This window comes from Colossoma macropomum, unplaced genomic scaffold (genome assembly GCF_904425465.1).
Source record: "Colossoma macropomum unplaced genomic scaffold, Colossoma_macropomum, whole genome shotgun sequence".
NCBI lineage: Eukaryota > Metazoa > Chordata > Actinopteri > Characiformes > Serrasalmidae > Colossoma > Colossoma macropomum.
In genome coordinates this window covers 12,669,857-12,685,184 of record NW_023494802.1, presented here as the reverse complement: position 1 = coordinate 12,685,184, position 15,328 = coordinate 12,669,857, and the positions used below count along the sequence as shown (strand labels likewise).

The 15,328-nt window shown below is 39.3% G+C and overlaps 1 protein-coding gene across 2 annotated transcripts; it reads right to left on the bottom strand.

Annotated features, from left to right (window-relative positions):
• Positions 1-347: 347 nt before the first annotated feature.
• Positions 348-8,577, bottom strand: zgc:154075 (uncharacterized protein LOC556929 homolog). 2 transcript variants are annotated; one of them, XM_036591079.1, is made up of 14 exons: positions 7,988-8,577; positions 6,722-6,826; positions 6,462-6,546; positions 6,293-6,366; positions 5,884-5,943; positions 4,859-4,966; positions 4,696-4,752; positions 4,478-4,608; positions 2,239-2,293; positions 2,071-2,163; positions 1,764-1,898; positions 1,437-1,538; positions 1,168-1,329; positions 348-1,055 (listed from the first exon to the last, which is right to left on the bottom strand). In XM_036591079.1, exons 2-14 carry the CDS (start codon positions 6,812-6,814, stop codon positions 930-932), a joined length of 1,281 nt encoding a protein of 426 aa, XP_036446972.1. In that variant the 5' UTR covers positions 6,815-6,826; positions 7,988-8,577; the 3' UTR covers positions 348-929. The 2 variants fall into 2 exon arrangements, with proteins under 2 accessions (XP_036446972.1, XP_036446971.1); XM_036591078.1 differs by having other exon boundaries at positions 8,004-8,234.
• Positions 8,578-15,328: the final 6,751 nt, after the last annotated feature.

Genomic DNA, 15,328 nt, shown 5'->3' with positions numbered 1-15,328 from the left:
ATGGTCTGCTTAAAACAATTAGTTTGACATTTTGCATCCTTACACAATAAACTTAAACATGTAACAAGTGTGGCACCAGTCTTGGGGTCACTATATACGGTCTTCATAAAAAAGCTTAAAACATTCACCAACCAACAAATGGTTCTGTAACTCAAAAGCTTATTATCTAAATGAAGCCCAATTTTGTCCAAACTCAACCTCAGTTCTTTAAAATATATTCCACAATCACGGCGATCAAAGTGTGATCATGCAGACTTGAACTTGAATTTGACATCAGAGGCAAAGCACCATTACTTGCCTAACATAAGTAGGACCTTTTAAGGACACATATGAAATGTAATCAGACAAGAGATATTATGAATTTTATTGTATTACTACATCTAAAAACTATTACAACGTTCATAGTTTATTCCCCTGAAAGAATAACAATTTATTTCAAATTATATATTACAAATAATTATTTGTAGATTTAAAATAGATATATGGAAATCACAGTAACATGTTACACTGCATAAAAATCAGTTTCTCCAGTGACTGTTTTTGCACCCCCCCCCCTTTATTAATTATATTATTAATTATTAATCCTTCGTAAAAGCCCACCCAACCGTTAGAATATGTCCTCTATTTTAGGGGTGTGCAATGTGCTTTTCTGAGAATATCGTTGGTATCATCAGTAGTTAAGGAACACTGGCCAACTCTGTGCTTCATTACAGAGCATAACTAGGCATGTTTAATTAGATCCAGTGCAGTGCAATGTGTCCAGTACCGTGTCCAGTACAGCTTTTAAACCACAGAAAAATTAAAAATCATGATGCATACTGTGCATTGTGAAAGTATTGTGATTTTACAATTTTTGCCATATCGTCCATTCCTATTGTAATTATGCGTTTATAAAGGAAAAACAGTTTTTTGCCTTTAATTTTGGTCTCCTAGTCATGGTCAGTTTCACAGAACACAACCCTGTTCTCTAGACGGGCACGTTCAGCCTCAAACACCAGTCTGTGACTCGCCAACGTCTCCTTTGGACCCGACTGGATCAGCAGTGGATCTTCACTCTATAATAAAGATAAAACAAAGACAACAACACACAGGACTTAGAGGTATTTACATGAAGTACTGCACTATATTTGTGACAGTAAGTGTTAGATTTAAATGTATGCAACTAACCGCAACAGCTGAAATGAAGGCGTCAACAAGGTGATAATCCGCAACCCCATGACCACCCGAGTTAAAGGCCGCAGGTACGTTCTCATGCACTGTATGCTTTGTGGACGTCTGAGTGAGGAAGTCGAATACACTGACTTCTTGTCCACTGTAGGACAGCTCCCCCTGTGGATCAAATACAGGACTGTCTAATCCAAATAAACACCACAATCTAAAGGTTGTGCTTTATTTGCTATATGTGAAATATTTGAAATATAATCAGTATGTCCTACTCTGCTGCCACAGATGCGTGTTTTACGTTCACATATCTTTTCTGTAAATGCCACCATGGAAAAAGAAGCAGTGAGACCTCCCTCAAACTCCATATTAACCACCTACAGTGAAGCGAAAAGACACATGGCAGGCTTTTAACTTGTTAATAAATAAATACATGTTAATCCATCGTATGTCAGCATATTTCACTCTGATAACATAAACTAAGCCCATCTTATGACGGAAACGCATACTTTGCCTCAGTTCTATAGCAGGGTATATATTTTCAGAGATGTGACATCACAGATCTAGCACAGGTGAAATACTGTCATGTAAGAATGTCCAACCTGATTTGAGCACACATCGTTGTCACATTCGTAGACACAGCGACCGTAGGGCCCTGTTTTTAAGGCCTCAGTTACTGACTCAATATCAGGAACCGAATTGGAGCAGATCACTGACACTGGCCATCTCACCCAGCCCTAAAACACATTCATTACCAAAGCATTTGTTAAAGATTTATCTGTTTGCTTTCTGTTTTTCTGAATTGTCAAGTTCTGCACATTATCCACAAATGTTTAGACACTGCATGTAAGTAAATCCATGTTAGATGCTGTAGAAACTGTTATAATAAATGGGCGTCAGGATTATTACCTCTTTAACTCTGTCCAGGTAGATTTTCTTTGCAGAATATGGGCAGTTACTCTCTACAGAACAGTCTAAGCACCGACTTGCTGCCCCTGGAGGCTAAATACAAACAATGTTCAAACACTTGTATTTAATTGCAGTGCACAAATTTATATCTTTCAGCTTAAAACAAACCTTGTTTTCTTTCCTGAAATGGCTGAGGGATCCAAAAGACGAAATTTTTATACACCTGTAAACCACAAAACATTTACTTATTGGAAATTAATGTGTAAAAAAAAATTCTATTAAATAAACTCTTCCTGTTTTGCAAACAGTTTTTGGTTTGTAAAAAGGTTCACAGTTACCAAACCAATGAATGTACACTATACAGTTGTATGCAAAAGCTTGAATATCTATGGTCAAATTATATGTTTTGTTGATCATGAAAATAAGTTAACAAAAACCTAAAATATTTTTTGCACATTTTACTACACAATTTCTATTTTTACTGAGTTTACCATATTGGAAAATAGAACTTCGAGTACAAAATTTGCCATAACCTTTGCACAGGCCACATTTTATGGTTTATTTTCTATCAAATATGTTAAATTCAGCAACAGTAATGGTGCATTAAAATGTGTGGAAATGTGATGATGTTTTGTTAATAACAAATTAACAAAACATCATCAAGTCTTTAAGTATTTTTAAGAAAGGGGACCAGAGGGTGTGTGACAACTACCGGGGTATCACACTGCTCAGCCTCCCTGGGAAAGTTTATGCCAAGGTGCTGGAAAGGAGACTACGACCGATAGTCAAACCTCAGATTAAGGAGGAACAATGTGGATTGCGTCCCAGCTGTGAAACAGTGGACCAGCTTTTCACCCTCTCGCAGATTGCTGAGGGGGCATGGGAGTTTGCCAACCCAGTCTACATGTGTTTCGTGGACTTGGAGAAGGCTTACGACCGTGTTCCCCGCAATGTCCTGTAGGAGGTCCTCCGGAAGTATGGGGTGCCTGGGCTACTACTCCGGGCCATTCAAACTCTGTACTCCCGGAGTGACAGTTGTGTTCGTATACTCGGCATTAAGTCAGGCTCGTTCAGTGTTAGCATTGGATTACGCCAAGGTTGTGCCTTGTCTCCGCTCCTGTTCGTGATATTCATGGACAGAGTGTCAAGGAGGGCATTATGTGTGGAGGCCGGATGGTGGCGTCTCTGCTATTTGCAGATGATGTTGTCCTTTGACTGGATCGCATGGATGACTCCAGCGCTCACTGGAGCGGTTTGCAGCTGAGTGTGAAGCAGTTGCTATGCGGATCAGCACCTCCAAGTCCTAGTCCTAGCCTGGAAAAGAATGGCATGCCCACTCCGGGTAAGGGGAAACGACTTGCCCCAGGTGGAGGAGTTTAAGTATCTCGGTGGCAGCAGCAGTAATGCGGTCACTGTACCAGACTGCAGTGGTGAAGAGGGAGCTAAGCCATAAGGCAACGCTCTCTGTTTACTGGTCGTTCTATGTCCTGACCCTCACCTGTGGTCATGAGCGGTGGGCAATGACCGAAAGAATGAGATTACGAATACAAGCAGCGGAAATGAGCTTTCTTTGCAGAGTGGCGGGCTACACTCCACTTAATAGGGTGAGGAGCTTGGTCATCGCCACTACTCATCCACATTGAGAGGAGCCAGTTCAGGTGGTCCGCTGGACCCTCCCAGTGGGGGTTTACCAGGCACGGCCTACTGGGATCCCTCCTAGGACCCGCTGGAGGGATTATATCTCCAAGATGGCCTGGGGTCGTCTGGGATTCTCTGCTCTCCTAACTGCTACGGCGACCCTATCTGGACTGAGTGGTTAAAGATGATGATGATAATGATCATCAAGTCAAGTGACTAGGGGTGCCCAAACTTTTGCTTGTGTTTTTGTGTCCAAAGGATTGTAAATACTTCAAATGCTTCTTCTAAAATCAAAGGTATAAACAGGGAGTTTCTCCCTCTCTGTGGGAGTAACAACCTCTACTCTCCTAAGAAGGCTTTACAATAGAGGTTGGAACATTGCAGTGAGGATCTGATTGTATTCAGAGCATTAGTGAGGATAGCGGATTACCCCTCTGGCAGATACTTGAATTGGGCATGGTGATACTAGGCTCATGTGCGGCAGCTCCAGAGTGTCCCACTCTATTGGTAACACTTTTCTATGGAGCTGTATGTGCACAGTTGAACACCCACGTCAGCACCAGGAGCATCTTAATGTAGGTGAATTCACTAATTAGAAGGAGTGTCTGAATATTTATGGACCTACAGTTGGTTTCGAGAACATGGATTTAGCTTAATCCTGGACTACGTTGCATTCTGAATGGAGATTTTCCATTAAAAGGAATATGCAGTCCAGAACTAGGCTTAATCTCTGCCTGGGAAACCAAGCTATTGTGTATTTGTTCCATACCTGCGTCCTCCAGCCCAGTGATGAATGAGGTCCAGGTCATGGCAGGATTTGGCTAAAAGAGAAAACGAGCTTTCAGCCTCATTTCTCCAGTTTCCTCTGACAAAAGAGTGAGCAAAGTGATAAAACCCCACCTGACAAGAAGTCAGAGAGGCAGTTAGTACATACAGAAGAAGCAGAATTGAGATTCTTTTAGTCCAATGAACTGGACTTCATCATACCGGTTCTAAGTGTTGAATATGGATCACATCTCCAACAACCCCACTGTCAATAAGCGTCTAAAAGATGACAGAAATTTTTCTTTCACTGAGCATCAGTGTGGAACACACATTAGACAGTTCACTCGTTTAATATCAGCCAATGCAGAAACAGAAATGTGCTTACTTTTATTTTGCTGATGACAGGGTCATAACGGAGAACATGGCACACAGTTAGAATTATACCACTTTGAATGCAAGCTTCTGCAATCTCTCTGCAGTCCTCTAGAGTCACCTGTAGACAGAAGGAAAAAAAGTGGATGAACAAACATACACAACATTGCAAACTGTGCTAATACTTATAGTCTTATAGTCCATATGACTAAAGGCCTTAGTCCAGCATCTAGTCATTCAGCCTTGTCATGTTCTGTTGTGCGTGCTATACAAAGGCTACTACTGCTCCTTGAGGTAGTGCTTTGTGGTGCAGAGGTGGACCATAACTAGTTACATTGACACAGATACATCACCTCAATTAAAATTTTGGTGGATTTGAACTTTCCTGAAAAATTAAATGATATACTTTAAACTTTTCACTCAGTCATAAACATTTAGTTACTATTAGTTTTTTTGGGTTTAAATTCATAATGTCACATTTTTAAAGGCATCTACTTTAATATGGTGTGTGTGCACTGGCGAGTCACCCTGTAAAGCCTGAAATAGTGTTCAAAAAAGCTCAAAAAGAAGGTTCAGCTGAATGTTCACCAAGTTTTGACTGAGTGAATACTTTTTTACAATGTGCTCACAATTATAAGGTTCATCCACTTGGGAGGATCCGAAACACAACCAACGTTACAAAAAGTATTCACACTTTTCCACCAGAGAGGTCTCCAAACCCCCAAAATCTTACAAAGTGTAGCTTTACGTACTTTTAGATTTGATTCTATTCAAGTTCTAAATTTGAAAAGGAACTTTTACTTCTACTTGAGCAACAATACCTTAACTTGAGTAAGGTTTTAGACTACCGTACCCACCTCGATCAGTGAGTTTCCTGCATTCCTGCAGTTTCCTGCAGTCATCACATAATTTTTATCCAAACTCGTTTTGATATGAAGAACACTGTATAAACATGTTTGATTGACAAAGAAATCTGGCCTCCTGAAAAGTGAGCTCAATTCTGAGAATGCTGATGTTTGCAAGAGTGAGTGTACATACTGCCATTGGTTTCTCCAGCAGTATATGATATCCCTTTTTTGCCAAAGCCACTGCAGGATCCTAGAAAACAAAGATCACCTTTAAACAGATCCATATAGTGCAACAGTACAATGCAAATCTTGTTAGCTGTCCTGGGTCATATTGGGCATCAATCATCATAACATAACAAAATTCTTATTTTCCTGAGGTGGAACGGGATTTAGGGGGTAACACTAACCAATACTATCACTTTCACCTCCCACTCTCACCCCTCCACCCCCCACCCACCAGCAAAAATCCTCAGCTGGCTCAGAGACCCTAACTGGCTAAGATGGCTAATTATACCATCCTAACTCAACGGGCTGAATTGGCATTTCAGACACTGCTTACAAACAGAGTTACTGAGACGAACTGTTCTCACGGCACAAACCTTATGAAGGCGATCAGGAGTGCAGATAAATACTGCATCTGCAAACTTCTCCCGCTCTGCTACACAGCTCCAGTCTGTGAACACCAGAGAAAGCCAAACATTTTAAATCAGAACAGCTGCATGTTTATAATGTAACTCATAGAGCTGTACAAAGAGGCTCCACTTTCACCATCAAACGTGTTTTCATCAGCAACTTTATGACGTTTCTGGAGCTTGTTTCGTGCAAAACTTCTCGGGTCAGCAATTCCTACAACCTAATGCAAAAAAGTAACGACAATCTCATAGTGACATAATGACTGCTTGGTAAATTCTTCTGCATTGTCTGATTGTAAATTATGTACTATTCTTCTCCATTACTGGCATCTTTATTGATCAGTCTAATAAACAGAAATATAAAACAGAATTAATGAAACAAAGGAAAAAACATACCTGCATACGTTCAGGATGGATGGAGGCATAATCGGAGTATGACTCTCCCCGGCTCCCAGCCCCAACCACGATGACTTTAACAGGCGACGGCATGTTTACAACAGCCTAAAAAGTGAACATGCAGGTTTTTTCATCCCAAACAATCCGACAGAAAGCTGCTGACAATTACTAAAGGATGTTTCTGACACTGATACTGTTATCTATACAAAATGGGCAAGAGCACATTGCATAGCTAAAACTGCAGAAGCAACCATCCTGAAGCCTGAATTTTGAGATTATTTGATAACTCAATGTAGTTTTAGTGTAATAATTTCCAATAGGTAAGTAGCATGCACAACACAGACAGGTTGGGTATAAGCATCTATTACTTGTTAGCTACATTAGCCTCACAGTTCCAGTGCAAAACCAATAAAACCAATGTGGGGGCAGTCGTGGGCTGGAGGTTAGGGAACCAGCCTTGTGACCTTGTCACCGGTTCGATCCCCTCAGTACGATTATGCTTATAACTAACTTTCAACACCAGATAAGCTTATAACAGTGAGCAAGTTGAAAATGTTCTTGAGTTTTAGTTTTCTACTCTTTCAAGACTCGTAACAGGTAAAATCATTTGGAAATGTCCTGATCCAGATCATAACCTGCCCAGAAGAAAAAACTCATGTTCAACTTGCAGTTTAAACTGTACATTCACCACCATCTGCTGTCCATGAACACTGATGTCTGAACCTTACAACTTATTTGTAATCTTTATCTGTAGTCTCAGTTCACTGCAACAGCAGCCTAAAGACTTGGAACTATTTATTTTTACAGAACTATTTCTGTGAGCTAATAATCCATATAAAGGCAGGCTGAACATCTATAATGCTAACACTTACCTTCTCCTTTCAGGGAGCTGTAGCTTAGCAGTCTACCTAACGAATAAAGACTACTGCCATAATGCTACACCTGAGTTCTGTGACTTCTAGAAAATAATTTGCTATAGGACAAGACAGTTCCTTTGACTAGTTAGTTAAAACAATGTTTTTATTCTTCATTTCTACAATTCGTTGAGCAGTTACACACAAATAAAGCTAATATTTGTAGTTATTAGCGTGTGGAGGTTTCGAAGCACATGAACACCTCAAAATTAGACAGATATAATGACGAAAGTAGCGCTTTAGTCCAATCAAAGCATCTTTTATGAAGCTAGTTAGAGTAACTTGTAGTCTTTAGGGAACAAATGTTCGGTTAACTGAAATCCAACGGCTCTGCACTCGTAGATTTACCCACCTACAGATTTACCCACCTCTCTCCACAGCTCCACTTCTTCACTTCTCTGCTCTTATTGTGCAAAAAGCACAACACATTCAGTGTAACACCCACAGTCACTCGCACAAGCGGGCTGTTTTCATGAATGAAGTTTGTAGGTGTGAGTAGAGAGAAGCGCGGCGCCGCTGCCTTCCTTGAAAACGTCACCGCGGACGTCACGAGAAACGAGGAGGAGAGAAACCGGCACTGGAATGTCTTCCGGGTTTCTTAGTTATAATGCTTAAATATTTTAATGTAAAAGAAAACATTCATTTCCTGAACACAGAGCAGCACATAACACCACTGATATTTTTTAAGAGGTTTTGAGCTCGAGCTCGAAGTTTAAAACGGCGCCTCATGTCAAGTATGTCCAACCAATCAGCTCTCCCCAGATAGCAAGAGGATCATAGATATACATACCTGTATTCCGCGTTGGGTCCCGTCAGGCACGTCTACGGCGCCGCCATTTTAGGGCGGTCAACATCGCTGCTGGACGGCATTCAGTACCATTACAAAGCGGCAGTTTAAGAAAAATACTGTCCGAAATTATACTGTTTCAAGAATATTGCACTCAGAAAGTTGGATAGGATTATATAACGAAGAGAACACAGTGATCCACGCTCATGTTTGTGTGATGTGTATTGTCTGTGTGTGTATGTGTAGATATGGCCGTGTGGTTGGTGATGCACAGAAAAGCATGCAATTGTTTTTCCTCTGGTTTCATATCAAGCTGATTTCATTTAATAGTCTATTCAGGGGACTTCAACTTTATGTAGTAGTTACTTATTTGCAATGGTGGTTAATGCTTTGTAGCTAGGAAAATTATAGCATTCTTTAATCCGTGTAGATATTTTTAATAGATTACGTTAGCACCTTACACGAATCTGAAGTTGGCTTCTTATTTGCCAGCTTCTTGTTTGAATTCGGACCTTAAATGGTGCATCAGCCAGCTTCTTGTTAGAATTTTCCCGTTCCACCTTAAATAATGCAGCATCAGGCACCAGAAAGTGACTGCTGCACCATTTAAGGTGGAACGGGAACACTCCAAGAAGAAGCTGGCGAATAGAAACTTCAGCTTCGTCCTTCTCACTGCGTTTAGGGGTGTTTACTTTATTTTTAAGTGTATTAATATTAGAAGTGATTCGCACATTGATGCATTTGCTGATGTGTATGAGATTCTACCTGAACTCGCGCTAAACTCGGCAGACTGAATACTTTTCTGCTGGTCCGGACAGCTAATTAGCCCGATCAGTTACTAAAGAAATAAAAGCTACTGAGAGCAGCCCGTGCAGCCTAGATTAATCTGTGTCTGAGGATTATAACAAAACAAATGTGGTGAAAATCGGTTGAGTAATAAGGGAGTTGCGGCTGATTTAACCCTGAGACTCATCATCTCTCAATACGAGTGAATTTGTTCACAAGCGGATCTTGACCGCTCCAACATGGCGGACGCGCAGCCGTATCGCCTCAGATAGAGAACAACAGGCAACGCGGCATCTAGATATGTATATCTATGAAGAGGATAGTGGACTACCGTCAGACCGCTGATGGCAAAGCTGGTGGTCCACTGGCGTTTTGCTCAGCGTTTTCTGGGCGGCCCACCCAGCAGAATAATAGACAAAATTCCACTTTTCATTGCTCATTTTTCCCTCACAGTCGAATTAACTGATTCTTCCTTCCTTCCTTTCTTTAGTTATTCTTTGTAAATTAATTTTAATCTAGCTCAGTGCCAGCAACAACACTTTCTACAAAATAATTTTATTACAGGCCTAGTCATTATTTCTTTTCTCTCAGTTGTTTGTTTTCTAAAATAAAAGTCCCTGTGCTTTTAAAATCTGTTTAAGGAGATTAAAAACTAGTTAAAGCTTGTATGCAGGACAGTAATCTGGGTGGTCCGAGGGTGGACCAAGAGTAGCAAGCAGTCAGCGGGTGCCAACCTTATCAAGCCAGTGGACCAATATATGCTCGCTATCAGGGTTAGTAGCAGTAATGCTAGCGTTCTGGTGTTCGCAATCACGTTTTTGATCAGCACTCAGTAGCAGTAGTGCTAGCATCCTGCTGCTAAAAACCTGTTTGCTGTAGAAAAAAGGGAAACATGCAGACAAGTCTTCTTTGAATTTTTAGTAAAAAACATCCTTTTTTCCCTAAAATTAAAGGAAAGCTCTGGGCAAGTGATTACAATCTATTTTAACTTTTCTTTTTTAGCCTTTTAGCTTCATTCACCCCATTCAATGAGGACTCGCTCATGGGCACCCTCTGGTGTTTCGCAGTCATGTTTTTGATATGACGGGAAAAGGAAGAGGCCAGGTTCCTAAATCACCTCTGAGAAACCAATATATTTGGCACTATAGAGTTCATTTTAGGCATCGAAACACTTTAAAACTTTGTTGTTTTCTCACCTCAGGCTGTCAAATCAGATTCTGTATTAGATGTTTTTCTGAAATGTACAGCATTCTAGCAAAAAATGCTTTTTTTGAACTTCTAAATTAATAATAAAAAAAGTTTTTTGGGTTTTCTATGTTTCTTATATATATATATATATATATATATATATATATATATATATATATATATATATATATATATATATATATATATACACATATATATACACATATATATACACTACTTCAAAGCCTTTAGAGTTTTTCTTTCTAAGTGCAATTTTTCTTGGATTAGTAATTTTACCTAATGACTCACATTACCAAGTTCACACTTTTGGTAACATAACCTGCTAAATTAAAGATTTTGGAACTATTTTTACCCAAAATAGCTGAATAATAGGGTTGAGATCTGGGTAACAAGGTTGAAGCAAGTAACAGGGTTGAACACAAAGATCGCTTTCCCCATTAAGCTGATATTAATGCAGTAAAAAAAACAATGAATGTATACAACATAGAGAAGAATAAAAAATAATTTTATCCCAAATGTTTAAAATCTTTGCTTCAAGCCATTTGCATTTAATTTTCATTTAAAAATAGACCAGCCTTTATTCTAAAGAAAGCACACTGTGCAATGATAAGCACCAACAGTGTATCCCAACTATTTTACAGGGATAGACAGTGTATTCTGCAGATCAGACGGGATAAACTAAGGTCCTCAGCAGGGATCCATTATGATGCAGTAATGATCTTTCTGGAGCTGGTAGAACAGAGAAAACATCAAGCTACTCAGTGCACACTTTCTATCTCAACTCTAGGGTTAACTGTGCTTGGCATTACTTATGTTAATTGGGCAAATAGTCCGTTCTAGAGTTACTTAAACTGTCAGAAAAAAAGGATACTATCTGGGTCAATTTTAGTCCCCCAAAATACAAACAACATAAATGTCTTTAGGGTGTCCAATCTTATCCACAAAGGGCCGGTGTGCTTGCAGGTTTTCATTTCAACAAAGCAGAAGCACACTTAATCTATATAGCTGAACAGTGACCACCCACTTCAGCGGCTCTAGTTCCGGAAAATCCCATTCATTTTCCCTTAGATATTTAGAAAAAATCCTTATAGAAAGAGTTTTAAGCACCCAACCAAACCAACCAGCTATGAGGTCAATCATGTTCTAAACATTTATTCAGAGCAAAAAAGGTTTTGAAAAATGGACAAAAAGACACAAAATGTCTTTAAGTGTCAGAATTAACTACTTATTCCACAAAGAACTGCGAATGATGTCAACCGATCACTTTCCCTCCACTCCAAACAGTTTTCAGCCAACTTTTACAATTGAGCATTTTCTCTACTCTACTACTTTTCTGTATATATATATTTGTGTTATGTATTGTGTATTGTTGTTTATATTATAGTTTTATGTACATATGGCATTTAACTTTTGTCTTTCGGGGTTTGTGATTTAGTTTTTTGCACATCTGCTGCTAGAAAACTGCTTAGCAGTCATAGTGCAGTAAGACATTACTGTCAAAGACTAATTTAAGAATTTAAGAATCTTCATATGGATTATTTTACTCATTAAAGTGATCTCACCGGACAAATAGTTATAATTCCTGAAAAGGTAGTGTATAAACTTAATAAACACATCATATCCAACAGAAACACATTCATGTTTTTCTGGTGCCAAACCGTGTAGGTGAAATTTCTATGAAAACAGTGACATCTCTGATTGGTGGAACTCACTTTAAGCAGTATTCTTTATGAAGAATAGGGGGAATAAAACGTTTTTTAAAAAGCAAAGTTGAAACCAGATTATGGCTTCAATAAGATTGGATACCAACATCTCACAGCTTCGCAGACTGTGGTAAGTCTACGTTGGGCGGTTACAGTTTTATGAATAAAAATCTCATTCCTTTTGGTGATTATTAATGGGACTTTTACTTTCAGAAGACCACCAACAAAAATCAGGTGTGCCTTTGCTTGACTGGAATGAAAACCTAAAGCCAAACAGGCTCATTTTAGATAAGATTAAGACCCCTGGTGTATAGTGGCAATGCAGTTTAAAAATATAACAGCAAAAGAACATGGTACTATCACGTTCCCTAACTAAAGGTACTGAAAACATTCCCTTGAGGGACCACCACAGTGGTAGCGTTTATACCCCGAAAGGTACTGTTTTTTGCATGGTACTAGACTACAAGACATTCTTCAGTGAAGCAGGACATCTGTAGGCCTTAAAGTGTCTTTAATTTAACTAAATGACTTTAAACTTCAGTGTCATTTTTCTGCAAAACTTAATGCACTCTATTTGCATTCTATTTATTTGCTCGGAATTTAACATATTAAAATAATATATCAAATTCAATATGCAAAAAAAACTTATTCTCACAACAAAATGTAATTTAACTGCATTTCATAGATTTATCTACAATGCATCTACAATGGAGTGTCAAGTTAAAGTGTTACCAAGTGGTCACTATGCATGGCAAATGCTTTCAAAGATTCCAACTTTGTTAATTCTGTTGCACTAGTTCTGTTACAACTGGTAATAAAAGTGTCTTAAAACTCTTATATTTAATTTGCCCAAAGCCATAAATAGCCTGTTCAGTGTTTTTGTAAATTCTGCCCCCTGCAGAGTTTTGACTATAACTACATTCCCATCCCATTCCCAGAGAAACTGCTCACCACTTGTTGGGTCAGAGTCCACCACTGCCCCCACAGCATGCAAAGGCGTATATCGTAATTTCCAACCACTGAAAAGGTGAAACTTCTCTGCAATAAAGAGCTTCACCAGCAAATCATTCACAGTGTAATGAAAGAAAGTAACATTTCAGCTGCCATCCACAGACTACAGTATGTGTGTGGGAAGGGGTTTACTCAGTGTTACTGACTCTAAAGATCTAAACAAGCATTGCTCAGTTCGGTTTACCACAACAGCTTACTTTCAAAACAGTTACGGCAGAGGAAGGCTGCTCATCCAGAGGTCAAAGTCTCCACAACTCGTAGCACACACACACACACACACACACACACACACACACACACACACACACACACACACACACACACACACACACACACACTGTCCTGCTCAAGTCTAATGTGTAAACTGCTCTGACCTGAAACTGTCCTGGCCCAGTTTCCCAAAAGTACTATTGTACAATGCTTTTTGGAAACCAAGCTCTGTTCAATGATAGTTTTTTTCAAATGTCCTCTATATTTTTATGTTTAAGATCCCTTTTATGAAAGTTACAGATACTCTATAGACACTTTAACCACTGGTAAACTTAAAAAAAGGTATTCAGGTTATGTAATAAAATGTAATAGTTGTTTTACACAATAACACTTTTAGCACAACATTAAACTGATGGTAGACTCTGTGTGGAGACTGGAGAAGAGTTCCAACCAGACTGCACTATGGGTACTTTAAAACACAGAGGTGGAAACGTCAAAGCCTGGGGCTGTTTTTCTTACAATGGTGTTGGTGAGCTTGTGTTCACTGAGCGGATCATGGACTTTTGGATGCAAACCTGCAGAAGACTGCAAAGAAACTGCTCAAATGACCAACATGGAAATGGAACAGCAGGATAGCCTTTTGAAAGGTCTTAAAATCATCTGCTTTAAATAAATGCCATTTGGTTTGACACTTTGCATCCTTACACAATAAACTTAAAAATGTATCAAGTATGGCACTAATCTTGGGGTCACTGTATATGGTCTTCATAAAGAAGCTTAAAACATTCTTCAACCAACAAATGGTTCTGTAACTCAAGAGCTTAGTATCTAAATGAAGCCCAATTTTGTCCAAACTCAAGCTCAGATATTAGAGGCAAAGCACCATGACTTGCTTGATATATAAATAGGACCTTCTAAGGGCAAATATGAAATGTAATCAGACAAAAGATATGTTATGTAACTGTTATATAATGGTTAAAAATGTTTAATTTTCAGATGATAAATATTTGATTTAACATGGAATTTTATTGTATTACAAAATCTAAAAACTATTACAAAGCTCATTGTTTATTCCCTTGAAAGATTAACGATCTATTACAAACTACAGATTACAAACAATTATTTGTAGATTTAAAAAATATATATACATATCAAAAGAAATGACCTAAAATGACTTGGAAAAAAAGTCCGGTTCCATTGACTTACATTAAAAGTAACTTTCCTGTAAAGTTATCATTGTGGAGGCACCAGGTTTTGTTCCAATAACAGTGATATACAGATACACTATATTGCAAAAAGTATTCACCCATCCAAATCACTGAATTCAGGTGTTCCAATCACTTCCATGGCCACAGGTGTATAAAACCAAGCACCTAGGCATGCAGACTGCTTCTACAAACATTTGTGAAGGAATGTGTCGCTCTCAGGAGCTCAGTGAATTCCAGCGTGGGACCGTGATAGGATGCCACCTGTGCAACAAGTCCAGTCGTGAAATTTCCTCGCTACTAAATATTCCACAGTCAACTGTCAGTGGTATTATAACAAAGTGGAAGTGATTGGGAACAACAGCAACTCAGCCACGAAGTGGTCGGCCACGTAAAATGACAGAGCAGGGTCAGAGGATGCTGAGGCGTATAGTGCGCAGAGGTCACCAACTTTCTGCAGAGTCAATCGCTACAGACCTCCAAACTTCATGTGGCCTTCAGATTAGCTCAAGAACAGCGTAGAGAGCTTCATAGAATGGGTTTCCATGGCCGAGCAGCTGCATCCAAGCCTTACATCACCAAGCGCAATGCAAAGCGTCAAATGCAGTGGTGTAAAGCGCCGCCACTGGACTCTAGAGCAGTGAAGACGTGCTCTCTGGAGTGATGAATCACGCTTCTCCGTCTGGCAATCCGATGGACAAGTCTGGGTTTGTCGGTTGCCAGGAGAACGGTACTTGTCTGACTGCACTGTGGCAAGTGTAAAGTGTGGTGGAGGGGGGATT